Raw genomic sequence first — 16671 nt, 5'->3', positions numbered from 1 at the left:
TATTAAAGTCAGCAATCACACTAGCAGTCAGTCACATGTTATATATTAGTCATATGAGCATATCATCTCCCGTGGAAGCGCTTAGTGAACAGTGACACAGCGGCCTATGCTGCGACCGAGTCCCCTCTGGTAGCGTCTGAGAAGGACGTGAGGAAACAGTTCATAGCGGGAGACTCAATGGAAACTGGTCATGAACCGGGGGGGAGGGGCGACCAGGAGAGCGTCTGACTCCCCACTGCTGACATCAACCCTAGGGATCGCGGCCTCACGCTATTCCTGGTGCCTCTGATACCTAAGGCCTAGCGCTGGAGCACACGTGGTGGCTGCGCGTCAGCTACTGTTTGGTAGTCTCCTCCCAAAACAGTGCGGCTGTGTCCGTATTCCATCTACTAAGCGGAATCGATGCCTTACCTTCCCTCTGTGCTCCGGCCACAGCCTGGTAACGGCTGATGGACCTGCTAGTATATCTGACACAGACGCCCACCGAAACAGCACTGTACTCGTGGGTAAGCGTTGTCACGACCCGGCGGAGAGTTGTTGGAGCGACTCTTTCCAATATGCGTATAAGACGCAGTTTGGAAAGATCACTCAAAAAAACCCGTAAGACTATAAAAATAAAATAAGAAAGCTTGGGCTGCTCGTGAAACAGCAGCCCTCTGACCATGGTCCGGCTCCTGCCGCACCAAACAAAAAACTGATTTGCCTGAGCCAGGGGGCGGGCTATATGGATGGGCCCGTTGCATCCTGAGAGGCCGGAAAGCTTCGATCGTTTGGTGCCAATCCGCTGTCGCTCCATCATATCCCATTGTTATCCTGTGGATAACCTGTGGACCCTGCTGGAGAAAATAATCCATGAAGTGGCAACAGAGATCCAGATTCACATGGAATGCGAAATTGAGGCCCTTATACTGTGCATGCTCTCAAAGTAACCCATAAAAGGTATACTAAGCTTCGAGCAAATCTGGTTTCATTATCACTCCATTGATTATACCAGTTTGTTACAGCATTCAGCACACATCCTGTAGTTCACCTGTAACCATTGTTTAATTTTTATGTCTTTGGGCATATTGAAATATGGATAACATGATTAATATGTATATGGTAGCAACCTTATAGACCTGGCAGTCAAGTCAGATGTAACTTTACCTATTGTTTTTATGTTATTATACTGTACATACTGTACATGCATATGCAAGCACATTAATAGGGCTGAAAGAGAAAACTTTATTGTGTGTTGGATCACATGGTTATTTGTTCTGAGAATGATCCAATCAATAATTTGCAGGACATCCGGTGACTTCCTTGTGTAATTTGCAGGACATCCAGTGACTTCCTTGTGTACTATATCAAAGCTTCTGACTGTGATTCATCTGACTTACAAGGACAGTAAGGAATCAATACACAAATGCTATTTCAAACTGATCTCTTCCTCGAGAATAAGTGACACTTGTTATTCACACATGTGTACATTTACACGTACAGTGTCAACTGGGGCATGAAGGGCCCACCGGGGGAATGCAGTGATAGGGGCCCATTCTTAGGGGTGTGGCCAGACTGCAAAGGGAGTGTGGCCAGCCTCCACATAGGCTTGAAATACACAATAGTCTAATGCAGTGCAATGCAACATATCTACCATGTATAATACAAGTGCACAGTCTGGATTAAGATCCTTAGAGGAAGAAGTGGGCCCTCAGGCAGTGGGGCCTACCAGTGGTTTCCCTGATACCCCTGTGGGCCAGTCCGACCCTGTACACGTATGGTTTTATTCCATATTCCAGAAATATGCAACAAATGAGTCTACTACATTAGATAAATCTACCTTTTGCTGACATGCAGCAAGATTCTTTTCTTGGTTTTCAAAGTCTCTCCTGGGAACAACATCTCCAAAATCAGCAATCATTTTGTTCAGTAAAACTTGTGTATTTGTGAGATCTGTTCGGGCTACTCTTAAAGCTATGGCTAAAGTCACTGGGTCTTCTCGTTGTTCTTCTGCAATGGAAATGATAATAAATTAGTTGTTACATGAAGAACTATATATAACACTCCCAAGCTGCATGTTCCCCATACTACAGATATCAGTGTCTCTGTAGGTTGGTGCTAATGAATAAAGAAAGGTCAGATGCAAATATGAAGGAGTATCCAAGCGACACATTCACTAATTCTGGTCATACATTATAGAATCATCTGGGACTATTCACATGATAATATCACGTCCATGTAGCATTGATTTCTGCACTTAGAGGCCTACGGATTCTTAAAGAACACAAAGACAAGTATGTTAAATTAACTGTGTTTAATTTGAAAAATATTTCCAAGGCTAAATTACAAAAAGATATTATAAAGATTGACATACAATAGCAGGGTATACGGCTGATAGGTCGACAATGTCTATGTTGACAGTATATAGGCTGACACCATATAGTCGACAGGTACAAAAGGCTGACAGATAAAAGGTTGACATGCATTAAGGTTGACATGTACAAAGGTCAACATGGCAATGGTTGATACAAGTATTTTTGTTTGATTTTTACATGTTTTCCCTACTTATGGTTGATTTACTATCCACGTGGACTATGATTGGGAATAATAACCTGAACCATGGCAAGCAAAGCGAGCCTGCGAGGGTACATATTTCCACTGATTATGATGAAACATACAAAATGATAACCAATAAAAAAAGCAAAAAAAAAACTTGTGTCAACCATTGCCAAGTTGACCCTTTGACCCTGTCAACCCTTTTGTACCTGTTGACCTTATTGTCTACCTTTTGACCCTGTCGACCTAATGCATGTCAAACATACGAGGTTGACCTAATGACTGTCTACCTATACACTGTAGATCTTCTATACCACACCCCAAGAGTAGAATAGTTTCAGTAATAAAAAAAGGAATAAAATCAGCACAAATCACAATGTAATATGAAGTATGAACTGGCATGAATGAGATCACTTAGAACTTTATGGGTAACTTCAGCATCTCTGCTGCTCCTTAAGATAGTGAACACATCCCATAGATTCCCCAGACATTTTATCTTTCCAGCAAGCTGCTCCTCGGTCCCCACCTTTGATTGACATAGCCTTGTTTAGAGGTGAACCAATGCACCTTGGGACATCTCCATCCTCTGCCCCCACCTCCCAGATAAAGAGGTTTTGCCTTGTGATTGTCCCTTTAAAAAAAAGGTCCGAGATCAGCCGGCAACTCACACCTCCGGCTGCATTACATCCCACCAACAATTTGAAAATACCATATTTTCATACAGAATATACATTGATAAAATATGCAATCTGAACAATACCGTATTTTGAGATCTGATAACGTAATGATCATGACCCACATAAAATAGGGGAGGAAGATATGAGGCAGAAAAAACAGGAGACTGGTAAAAAGCATGAGTGGGAACCATAGCGCAAAACAGAATGAAAGACTGCAGGCAGGTTTCAGATAGTCACCAGAAAAGCAGGCCCTATGAGTGAAATATCTGAGGACTAGGTAGGTATATGTGATTTCTGATGTAGTGCATTTTCTTAATAATGACATTACTGGGCCCCAGGTCATATTAAATCCTGGAGACCAGGAGCCCTTACCTTTGGCACTGGTTGTGTATATATTGTGGATGAGTGGTTATTAAATAATGAGAGGTCAGTTAAAATAAAAATATTGTATAATGAAATATGTATAACTTGATTTGAAATATATTGATCAAAACTATAAAATTGGATACTTTTCCTAAGGTCAGATATTTCTGATGACAAGACAGAATAAAAAACACAAACATTTTGTCAAATTAAACTAATTAAAGATCAGTTTAGATTCAACCTATGCTGATGAAGAAACTTAAATTAGAAATTTATAATGAATGCACTTAGAACATAGAACTATTTCCAACTTTTATCTTCTCTGGACAATCTTCTCCCCTCAACTAGTAGACCCTCTAATTCGGGAGCTACTCAACCTTTCGCATTGTGGTCTTATTGTCTTTAAATGTATACCAAGTACACTCTGATGTTTCTAAATGTTAACTTATTACCTCAAATATGTGGAGATGTTTGAAATTAACAATATTAATTAAACTAATGCTCTTGCTCTAGTGCATACATTTTTTTAATATTGCAAAGAAAAAGGGTGTGGTCCCGCACAGGTGTTGACTACTTGGGTGATTGATTGATTGATTGATTGTTTGTATGTTGTTGATGTTTTTAACCAACCATAGGGAGTACTGTATATAATGTTTGATACTTTTTCAGTGTAACTCAAGTTGGTAGTGCTCCCCAGAGTCCAAAAAGATACTGGTTTGTATGTGGTTGGTTTCAACTGCCAAGCAGTAAGAAAACCAAGGAGAATAACACTCTCTTTTGGGGGCACACTTTGTAATAATGTACTGTAAGTATTAAAATATAACTTGTATTAATAATCACAAATAAAATATTTGCACAAGTCTGAGTGTCTGCTAACTCTTCTTTTACAAAAATGTCTAGGTAGTACAGTGAACCTAATCACGTGTAAATAGATGAATCTAGATGGATAGGCATATTCCTAATGACACAGTTCTAATTATAAACTGTGTGTCCCTTCCATCTACAACACAAATTGTTAGAGGTGAAAAAATATATGTTAGATCTGTAACATCCACCTTAGTGATATTCACTTAGTTTTGTATATATACACATAAATCAATATAGGTATACTGTTTGTGGAATGCAATCAATTGTTCTTTAACTATTTCTTGATATACTGTACTAGCTGTTTATGATCACTGCCAATATACTATAAATTCAATACAAAAGATCAGATACAGGAATTTGTGGTACAGGTAGTTGTAATCCCTCAAAGACAAATTGTTTCCAAGTCAAGAAAATAAATGACTACTGATTGTTGGTTTGTGATACTGGAGATTGCTTGTCATAATAAAAATGTTTTTGCACATATGCATATAACAGTTTCCCCAGGTCAGATTCATACAAAAAGTCACCACATGTAATTCGTTGTTCATTTGAATGGTTGCCATATTGCCCATATACATATAACCATGATCTTTAACAAGCATTATGCTGTTCTGATTCAAAATAAATGCAAATCTGAGCAGTTTGTATTAAGAGAAAAAATAGATGTAGAGGAGCACTGGAGCGTCTGGCCACTTCCACTGTCCACCGTTGTCCTAAGGATTGAACGATGGCTGAGAGGGTGGGAAGACAGTGTCCCTGAATTAGAGTTTATAAGTGGTCACTGGTAGGTCCTTTTGGGGATGAAATTCTTCCTGGTACCTCTGGGCATTGCAGGAAAAAGACTGCGTCCCACTAAGAAAAATAATTGCTGTTGTGTAGCAAAGGGTGGGGTTGAGACAGTATATGGGGACACTGGGGTGTCTGATCCACTTCTACTGCCTCTGGTCATCTGCGGGATTGGACCCCAGGAGAGAAAATGAGTCAAACAGTGTACCCATGAAAACCAGTAATATTGGTCACAGGAACTATTGGGAGTTAGGTAGCCTCTAGTGCCTGTGTGGTTTTGCAGGGGGCAAAAATAGGATTTTGGTACTTACCAGGTAAATCCTTTTCTTTGAATCCATAGGGGGCACTGGAATACTCTTGGGATATGGTCCGGGCGTAGCCGGGAATGGCACATTTAAATATTTAAATTAGTAACTGGTTACCCCCACCATACTCCCATAGAGACTTCAGTATTTTTACTGAGCCGAACAGGAACGATAGAGAGGATGAACCATAGAGAATTACATATAACCTTATAATATAACGGTCAACAGTAAAGTTGACACATAATGGAAATTACAACTGTCAACCCTAAAGTTGACATAACGTAACTGACCACTAAGCAGTTGACACCCTAATCACCATAACTTTGCATCCATTGGTGATAATGTGTTCCTATAAGATCAACTGAGCTTACCACAAGACAGGTAAAACTGCTTTGGGTGGGCGTCCAGTGCCCCCTATGGATTCAAAGAAAAGGATTTACCTGGTAAGTACCAAAATCCTATTTTCTTTTTCATCCACTAGGGGTTACTGGAGTCACTCTTGGGACGTACCAAAGCTTCCCCCGTGGGCGGGAGAGCAGTCTGGCACCTGTAACACTAGGCGGCCAAAGCTAGATGCTGATGCCGTAACCGTAGTAAACCTGTAAAAGGCATAAACGTGTGCACTGATGGTCATGCACCTATGACCCTAGAGCAGCTTGTCTAAGTTGTTTCTTAGAAGGTCCATGACCTGCTGCCTATGACGTTCTCCAGAACGTGTGGAATGGCCTGACACTGATGTCGGCGGTTATAGCCTATGATGAAGCTAATCCTGACGTATGACATAAGGTCTGCTTGGAAACTGGCCAAGCCATCTTAACTACATTATAGGGAACAAACAATGTGTCTGTTCTACTTACAGTTAATGTTTGGGCTACATAAACGCGTAATGCGTGTACCACCTCTAAAGTAACTGTAGTTCCTGAACCTACTGATAACCCAGGAACTACGATTGATTAAGTGATGCGTAACATCTTTTGGTGAGAAAAAAGGAATTCATGCGAAGTTCTGCCCTATGAGCACAAGATACGGTGGCTTGCATGACAAGGCACCCAAGTCTAAAGACACGCCTTGCTGAGGCTAAGGCTACGAGAAACTGTTTTCCAAGTGAAAAGCTTAAGACTTAAAAAAAAACTAAACCCAGATTCAAGTCCCATGGCGCTGTAGGTGGTATAAATGGAGGTTGTACTCTGAGGACACCTTGCAGGAAGATGTATACAATCGGCAAAAGAGCCAAATGCCTTTGAAGGCAAATCTGACAAGGCAAAAACCTGCACTTTAAGTGTAGAAACATAGTCCTCCACCTAACCCAGTCTGTAAAAATATAAAACGGACTAGATGATGTTGGAAACGTCCGAGCTTCCCACCAACCTATATAGCTAAATCTTGTGATAATGAGCCGCCATAACTGGCTTCCTGGCCCGTAACATGGCTAGTAGAACAGATTCTGGAACGCCCTCTCTTTATAAGGGCAGTAACAACAGCCACCCCATCAAACGCAGCCGCGCTAAATCGGGGTAAAGAAATGGACCCTGTTGTAACAGGTCCGGACGCGGCGGAAGTGGTCAAGGATCGGCTGTGAGTAGTTTGCGGAAATCCGAGAACCATACTCTCCTAGCTAATAAGGCACCACTAGTATGACTCCCGTTTGGTCAGCTTTAGCAACTGAGAAAACAGCGGAAACAGATGATTTTATTTTTTTTATTTTTTTTCCCCCCGGGATGCCATTAGATCTCCCTTATGGGTAATTCCACTCGCTTCTGAATTCAATGCCCAGTTTCCTGGAGGAAAAACCTGACAGCTGGGATAATCTGCCTTCCAGTTGTCCACACTGCAAACACTGCCGACAATATCACCTGGTGACGCTCGGCCCAATTGAGAATTCGAGCAACTTCCCGCATGCCATGTGACTTCGACTTCCTCCTTGTTCTGTATGCGACCGCTGTGGCGTTGTCTGAGTGCATCTGGATAGTCTGAGACCGGAGAATGTGCACTGTTTGTTGCAGCGCGTTGGAAATTGCCCTGAGTTCCAGGTCATTTAATTGACAGCCATCTTCCGTGAACCATGATAATTTATCCAATTCCAGACGCCGAACATTCTCCCCGCGGAGAGAATGTGTACTTTGAGCCACCAGAGTAGTGAAATTCTGGCCCTTGGAGACAACCGCACCATCTGATGAATTTGTAGATGCGTGCCATAACATTCAGATTAAAAGTCATGAGTGAACTCCTTCCGAACTGGAGTACGTCGAAAGACGCCACCACCCTCCTTCCTAGTAGTCGAATGCCCAAATGCACCGAGACAGTCCGTGGATTGTATACTAACTGTATGTAATGACGAACACTTCGGTGTTGTGTTCAGGCAGGGAACCCATTTATACACGGAATCATTCCTAAGCATGAATCCTTTGTGATAGAATGAGGGACGATTTCATGAGGATGACAATCCAACTGTGGTGAACGACGTTATTGTACGTTCGTAATGCACATTGCATGAATAAGTGTTGAGACCTAGTGTTGATGAGTAGATCTCCAAAGTACAGAACTGTTATCCTTCTTAGGAATTTGAGATGAGCTATTATGCCATTTTCTAGATGTGACTACCCGAGGAGCCGGTAAGAAGTCAAACGGTAGTGAATGAAAGGAAAATTGGTTTCTACAGCAAACCATAAGTAGGCTTGATTCGTTGAAATATAAGATCCATCAAAATTCGGTATTACTGCGGATCTCACCTGCCGTCACCAACTGCCATTATTCGAAGTTGAATCTATAGCAAGCGACGTACTGTCTGCAGGGTCAGTAACGAACTGACAGCGTGATTAGTCTTGGAACTATCCCAAACCAAAAATAATAACCGCGACTCGGGTGTTACCTGCGGTATCAAACTACTGAGACTACGAGAGCCTATCTGCAGAACCGCCGTCTTGTCCTCTGACGGAGGTCGACCTGTCCTGCAGATGGCAATGATAGGAAACCGTCGGCCGTATTTTCATAATCTGTGAAATCAAAGTTGTGGTTCCACCTAACTGTGGATGTCCACAACTGACGATCGGAGGTATAATAATTGTTTGCCACATTGGGTATCGAATCCTGCAGTGCATGCATTGCAGGCAGACCACGGCGCCGAATGAACTTAGGTGTAAAGACAATATCCTGAGTAGTCCTCATTCAGGAATTCGCGTAGACAATGGTAGGAAATCAGATCCCCCCCCCCCCCCCACTCGGTCTGCGATCTATTCTCGTTTGGAATCCGACTCCGCCTGTTAGGAACGTAGCCAAAGTGGACGTTATGCGCCACTAGCGAAGCTGAAAACGCAAGAACCAACTGCCAACGTCCACAGAAGCTGTAGGCAGCAAGAAGTGTAAGGTGGTCTTTGTGTAGGGCAAACCTGAACTTGAGTGCCCTGCCACTACAGCCTTGTTTGCCTCAAACCCCTACCAAAGCAGGGCGAAGCAACAGCCCTACTGCTGTGTAGGGTACACTCCGATAGGTAGTTAAACGCCCAATAATTGCAATTGTCTCTCATTGGAAATTGTTCAGCCTTCACTGAGAACCTGACGCACTGGCCTGGTGCTATGAGGGCTGGCGGCGAATCGACCGCAACAATCTAGCTGAAACAGTACATTTTTCCTCTCAGGCAGTACATGCGCCCGCATTCCCCCCAAAGAGGACCGGTAAGGGTCTGTCTGTGCAGTCGTATTTGTCCGACACACTGTGTGACCGACTTTGCAGTGAAGCTGCTTGTTTGACTATGCATTAGACTTAGTGATCATGTACCCCGACCAGTAAGTACACCACGGAAGTAACGTGTGTATAAACTAGAGATGAGCGCCTGAAATTTTTCGGGTTTTGTGTTTTGGTTTTGGGTTCGGTTCCGCGGCCGTGTTTTGGGTTCGAACGCGTTTTGGCAAAACCTCACCGAATTATTTTTGTCGGATTCGGGTGTGTTTTGGATTCGGGTGTTTTTTTCCAAAAACACTAAAAAACAGCTTAAATCATAGAATTTGGGGGTCATTTTGATCCCAAAGTATTATTAACCTCAAAAACCATAATTTACACTCATTTTCAGTCTATTCTGAATACCTCACACCTCACAATATTATTTTTAGTCCTAAAATTTGCACCGAGGTCGCTGTGTGAGTAAGATAAGCGACCCTAGTGGCCGACACAAACACCGGGCCCATCTAGGAGTGGCACTGCAGTGTCACGCAGGATGTCCCTTCCAAAAAACCCTCCCCAAACAGCACATGACGCAAAGAAAAAAAGAGGCGCAATGAGGTAGCTGTGTGAGTAAGATTAGCGACCCTAGTGGCCGACACAAACACCGGGCCCATCTAGGAGTGGCACTGCAGTGTCACGCAGGATGTCCCTTCCAAAAAACCCTCCCCAAACAGCACATGACGCAAAGAAAAAAAGAGGCGCAATGAGGTAGCTGACTGTGTGAGTAAGATTAGCGACCCTAGTGGCCGACACAAACACCGGGCCCATTTAGGAGTGGCACTGCAGTGTCACGCAGGATGTCCCTTCCAAAAAACCCTCCCCAATCAGCACATGATGCAAAGAAAAAGAAAAGAAAAAAGAGGTGCAAGATGGAATTATCCTTGGGCCCTCCCACCCACCCTTATGTTGTATAAACAAAACAGGACATGCACACTTTAACCAACCCATCATTTCAGTGACAGGGTCTGCCACACGACTGTGACTGATATGACGGGTTGGTTTGGACCCCCCCCCAAAAAAGAAGCAATTAATCTCTCCTTGCACAAACTGGCTCTACAGAGGCAAGATGTCCACCTCATCTTCACCCTCCGATATATCACCGTGTACATCCCCCTCCTCACAGATTATCAATTCGTCCCCACTGGAATCCACCATCTCAGCTCCCTGTGTACTTTGTGGAGGCAATTGCTGCTGGTCAATGTCTCCGCGGAGGAATTGATTATAATTCATTTTAATGAACATCATCTTCTCCACATTTTCTGGATGTAACCTCGTACGCCGATTGCTGACAAGGTGAGCGGCGGCACTAAACACTCTTTCGGAGTACACACTTGTGGGAGGGCAACTTAGGTAGAATAAAGCCAGTTTGTGCAAGGGCCTCCAAATTGCCTCTTTTTCCTGCCAGTATAAGTACGGACTGTGTGACGTGCCTACTTGGATGCGGTCACTCATATAATCCTCCACCATTCTATCAATGTTGAGAGAATCATATGCAGTGACAGTAGACGACATGTCCGTAATCGTTGTCAGGTCCTTCAGTCCGGACCAGATGTCAGCATCAGCAGTCGCTCCAGACTGCCCTGCATCACCGCCAGCGGGTGGGCTCGGAATTCTGAGCCTTTTCCTCGCACCCCCAGTTGCGGGAGAATGTGAAGGAGGAGATGTTGACAGGTCGCGTTCCGCTTGACTTGACAATTTTGTCACCAGCAGGTCTTTCAACCCCAGCAGACCTGTGTCTGCCGGAAAGAGAGATCCAAGGTAGGCTTTAAATCTAGGATCGAGCACGGTGGCCAAAATGTAGTGCTCTGATTTCAACAGATTGACCACCCATGAATCCTTGTTAAGCGAATTAAGGGCTGCATCCACAAGTCCCACATTCCTAGCGGAATCGCTCCCTTTTAGCTCCTTCTTCAATGCCTCCAGCTTCTTCTGCAAAAGCCTGATGAGGGGAATGACCTGACTCAGGCTGGCAGTGTCTGAACTGACTTCACGTGTGGCAAGTTCAAAGGGCATCAGAACCTTGCACAACGTTGAAATCATTCTCCACTGCACTTGAGACAGGTGCATTCCATCTCCTATATCGTGCTCAATTGTATAGGCTTGAATGGCCTTTTGCTGCTCCTCCAACCTCTGAAGCATATAGAGGGTTGAATTCCACCTCGTTACCACTTCTTGCTTCAGATGATGGCAGGGCAGGTTCAGTAGTTTTTGGTGGTGCTCCAGTCTTCTGTACGTGGTGCCTGTACGCCGAAAGTGTCCCGCAATTTTTCTGGCCACCGACAGCATCTCTTGCACGCCCCTGTCGTTTTTTAAAAAATTCTGCACCACCAAATTCAAGGTATGTGCAAAACATGGGACGTGCTGGAATTTGCCCATATTTAATGCACACACAATATTGCTGGCGTTGTCCGATGCCACAAATCCACAGGAGAGTCCAATTGGGGTAAGCCATTCCGCGATGATCTTCCTCAGTTGCCGTAAGAGGTTTTCAGCTGTGTGCGTATTCTGGAAAGCGGTGATACAAAGCGTAGCCTGCCTAGGAAAGAGTTGGCGTTTGCGAGATGCTGCTACTGGTGCCGCCGCTGCTGTTCTTGCGGCGGGAGTCCATACATCTACCCAGTGGGCTGTCACAGTCATATAGTCCTGACCCTGCCCTGCTCCACTTGTCCACATGTCCGTGGTTAAGTGGACATTGGGTACAACTGCATTTTTTAGGAGACTGGTGAGTCTTTTTCTGACGTCCGTGTACATTCTCGGTATCGCCTGCCTAGAGAAGTGGAACCTAGATGGTATTTGGTAACGGGGGCACACTGCCTCAATAAATTGTCTAGTTCCCTGTGAACTAACGGCGGATACCGGACGCACGTCTAACACCAACATAGTTGTCAAGGACTCAGTTATCCGCTTTGCAGTAGGATGACTGCTGTGATATTTCATCTTCCTCGCAAAGGACTGTTGAACAGTCAATTGCTTACTGGAAGTAGTACAAGTGGGCTTACGACTTCCCCTCTGGGATGACCATCGACTCCCAGCGGCAACAACAGCAGCGCCAGCAGCAGTAGGCGTTACACGCAAGGATGCATCGGAGGAATCCCAGGCAGGAGAGGACTCGTCAGACTTGCCAGTGACATGGCCTGCAGGACTATTGGCATTCCTGGGGAAGGAGGAAATTGACACTGAGGGAGTTGGTGGGGTGGTTTGCGTGAGCTTGGTTACAAGAGGAAGGGATTTACTGGTCAGTGGACTGCTTCCGCTGTCACCCAAAGTTTTTGAACTTGTCACTGACTTATTATGAATGCGCTGCAGGTGACGTATAAGGGAGGATGTTCCGAGGTGGTTAACGTCCTTACCCCTACTTATTACAGCTTGACAAAGGGAACACACGGCTTGACACCTGTTGTCCGCATTTCTGGTGAAATACCTCCACACCGAAGAACTGATTTTTTTTGGTATTTTCACCTGGCATGTCAACGGCCATATTCCTCCCACGGACAACAGGTGTCTCCCCGGGTGCCTGACTTAAACAAACCACCTCACCATCAGAATCCTCCTGGTCAATTTCCTCCCCAGCGCCAGCAACACCCATATCCTCCTCATCCTGGTGTACTTCAACACTGACATCTTCAATCTGACTATCAGGAACTGGACTGCGGGTGCTCCTTCCAGCACTTGCAGGGGGCGTGCAAATGGTGGAAGGCGCATGCTCTTCACGTCCAGTGTTGGGAAGGTCAGGCATCGCAACCGACACAATTGGACTCTCCTTGTGGATTTGGGATTTCAAAGAACGCACAGTTCTTTGCGGTGCTTTTGCCAGCTTGAGTCTTTTCAGTTTTCTAGCGAGAGGCTGAGTGCTTCCATCCTCATGTGAAGCTGAACCACTAGCCATGAACATAGGCCAGGGCCTCAGCCGTTCCTTGCCACTCCGTGTGGTAAATGGCATATTGGCAAGTTTACGCTTCTCCTCCGACAATTTTATTTTAGGTTTTGGAGTCCTTTTTTTACTGATATTTGGTGTTTTGGTTTTGACATGCTCTGTACTATGCCATTGGGCATCGGCCTTGGCAGACGACGTTGCTGGCATTTCATCGTCTCGGCCATGACTAGTGGCAGCAGCTTCAGCACGAGGTGGAAGTGGATCTTGATCTTTCCCTAATTTTGGAACCTCAACATTTTTGTTCTCCATATTTTAATAGGCACAACTAAAAGGCACCTCAGGTAAACAATGGAGATGGATGGATTGGATACTAGTATACAATTATGGACGGGCTGCCGAGTGCCGACACAGAGGTAGCCACAGCCGTGAACTACCGCACTGTACTGTGTCTGCTGCTAATATATAGACTGGTTGATAAAGAGATAGTATACTCGTAACTAGTATGTATGTATAAAGAAAGAAAAAAAAACCACGGTTAGGTCACTGGTATATACAATTATGGACGGGCTGCCGAGTGCCGACACAGAGGTAGCCACAGCCGTGAACTACCGCACTGTACTGTGTCTGCTGCTAATATATAGACTGGTTGATAAAGAGATAGTATACTCGTAACTAGTATGTATGTATAAAGAAAGAAAAAAAAACCACGGTTAGGTCACTGGTATATACAATTATGGACGGGCTGCCGAGTGCCGACACAGAGGTAGCCACAGCCGTGAACTACCGCACTGTACTGTGTCTGCTGCTAATATATAGACTGGTTGATAAAGAGATAGTATACTCGTAACTAGTATGTATGTATAAAGAAAGAAAAAAAAACCACGGTTAGGTCACTGGTATATACAATTATGGACGGGCTGCCGAGTGCCGACACAGAGGTAGCCACAGCCGTGAACTACCGCACTGTACTGTGTCTGCTGCTAATATATAGACTGGTTGATAAAGAGATAGTATACTCGTAACTAGTATGTATGTATAAAGAAAGAAAAAAAAACCACGGTTAGGTCACTGGTATATACAATTATGGACGGGCTGCCGAGTGCCGACACAGAGGTAGCCACAGCCGTGAACTACCGCACTGTACTGTGTCTGCTGCTAATATATAGACTGGTTGATAAAGAGATAGTATACTCGTAACTAGTATGTATGTATAAAGAAAGAAAAAAAAACCACGGTTAGGTCACTGGTATATACAATTATGGACGGGCTGCCGAGTGCCGACACAGAGGTAGCCACAGCCGTGAACTACCGCACTGTACACTGGTTGATAAAGAGATAGTAGTATACTCGTAAACAACTAGTATGACGACGGTATAAAGAATGAAAAAAAAACCACGGTTAGGTGGTATATAATACAATTATGGTTGGACGGACTGCCTGCCGAGTGCCGACACAGAGGTAGCCACAGCCGTGAACTACCGCACTGTACACTGGTTGATAAAGAGATAGTAGTATACTCGTAACAACTAGTATGACGACGGTATAAAGAACGAAAAAAAAACCACGGTTAGGTGGTATATATTATAATACAATTATGGATGGACGGACTGCATGCCGAGTTCCGACACAGAGGTAGCCACAGCCGTGAACTACCGCACTGTACACTGGTTGATAAAGAGATAGTAGTATACTCGTAACAACTAGTATGACGACGGTATAAAGAACGAAAAAAAAACCACGGTTAGGTGGTATATATTATAATACAATTATGGATGGACGGACTGCCTGCCGAGTTCCGACACAGAGGTAGCCACAGCCGTGAACTACCGCACTGTACACTGGTTGATAAAGAGATAGTAGTATACTCGTAACAACTAGTATGACTATGACGACGGTATAAAGAAAGAAAAAAAAAACCACGGTTAGGTGGTATATAATACAATTATGGATGGACGGACTGCCTGCCGAGTGCCGACACAGAGGTAGCCACAGCCGTGAACTACCGCACTGTACTGTGTCTGCTGCTAATATAGACTGGTTGATAAAGAGATAGTATACAATACTACTAATATACTGGTGGTCAGGCACTGGTCACCACTAGTCACACTGGCAGTGGCACTCCTGCAGCAAAAGTGTGCACTGTTTAATTTTAATATAATATTATTTATCATGTACTCCTGGCTCCTGCTATAACAACCTGCAGTGCTCCCCAGTCTCCCCCACAATTATAAGCTTTATATACAATACATTGATGTGCAGCACACTGGGCTGAGCAGTGCACACAGACTGAGTCACTGTGTGACTGTGTATCGTTTTTTTCAGGCAGAGAACGGATATATTAAATAAAACAAACAACTGCACTGTCTCTGGTGGTCACTGGTCACTGTGGTCGTCAGTCACTAAACTCTGTCTGCACTCTGCACTCTCTTCTAATCTACAGTATCACAGCAATCTCTCTCTCTCTCTCTCTCTTCTAAATCTAATCTAAATGGAGAGGACGCCAGCCACGTCCTCTCCCTATCAATCTCAATGCACGTGTGAAAATGGCGGCGACGCGCGGCTCCTTATATAGAATCCGAGTCTCGCGATAGAATCCGAGCCTCGCGAGAATCCGACAGCGTCATGATGACGTTCGGGCGCGCTCGGGTTAACCGAGCAAGGCGGGAAGATCCGAGTCGCTCGGACCCGTGAAAAAAAAAGTGAAGTTCGTGCGGGTTCGGATTCAAAGAAACCGAACCCGCTCATCTCTAGTATAAACCTGCATTTACCGTGCATGTGGTTACCAGCAATAGTGAATCTTCCTGTAGAGTCATGCTGCACAAACACAAATAATAAATTAAATTCCTAACAACACCCCGCTCCTCCAAAGGCTGTTAAACCAGGATCTGAACCAGTGTCCATGCAATCACAATGTTCACTGTGGAGGGCGGGAAGCCTAACCACTTGGTTACAGAGCCACCTGCTTGCTTATTGCAAAATAGACTTTTAATGTCAGCATATTATATATATACACACATATATACAAAAATGTATATTCACACATACTCAGACCTTTATAAATATATATATATTTCATATATGCATACATACACACACACATATATATATATATATATATATATATATATATATACACAGTGGTCGAAGTGGAAATTTTGAAGTGGGGGTATGCAAAAGTCAAGGACACAATTATGCGCGCAGGCACACAAAAGGGGGTGTGGTCACACAAAAGGGGGCGTGTTCAGTGTAGTAGAACCCCTTATACCAGGCATTCCCAACCACGGTCCTCAAGGCACACCAACAGCGCAGGTTTTAGTGATATCTAGGCTTCAGCACAAATGGTTAAATCAAAATAACTGAGGTACTAATTAAGTCACCTGTGCTGAAGCATGGATATAACTAAAACCTGCACTGTTGGTGTGCCTTGAGGACCGTGGTTGGGAATGTCTGCCTTATACTATCTAGTACTGGTGTCCCTTTCACCTTATAGCACACGATACGAGCTGAAATTCATATTATAGCACACGGTACGAGCCGATATTCACA

General features: G+C 44.2%; 1 protein-coding gene across 2 annotated transcripts in view; it reads right to left on the bottom strand.

The window, feature by feature from the left end:
- TSNAXIP1 (translin associated factor X interacting protein 1) overlaps window positions 1–16671 on the bottom strand; it is a 485291-nt gene that overhangs the window by 235079 nt on the left and 233541 nt on the right. For both annotated transcript variants that reach the window (XM_063945278.1, XM_063945277.1), the window contains exon 8: window positions 1820–1989. In XM_063945278.1, coding sequence (XP_063801348.1) covers window positions 1820–1989 — 170 coding nt within the window. The remainder of the gene's footprint in view (window positions 1–1819; window positions 1990–16671) is intronic.

This window comes from Pseudophryne corroboree, chromosome 11, assembly GCF_028390025.1.
Source record: "Pseudophryne corroboree isolate aPseCor3 chromosome 11, aPseCor3.hap2, whole genome shotgun sequence".
Lineage (NCBI taxonomy): Eukaryota > Metazoa > Chordata > Amphibia > Anura > Myobatrachidae > Pseudophryne > Pseudophryne corroboree.
This window is presented reverse-complemented; position numbering and strand designations above follow the sequence as displayed.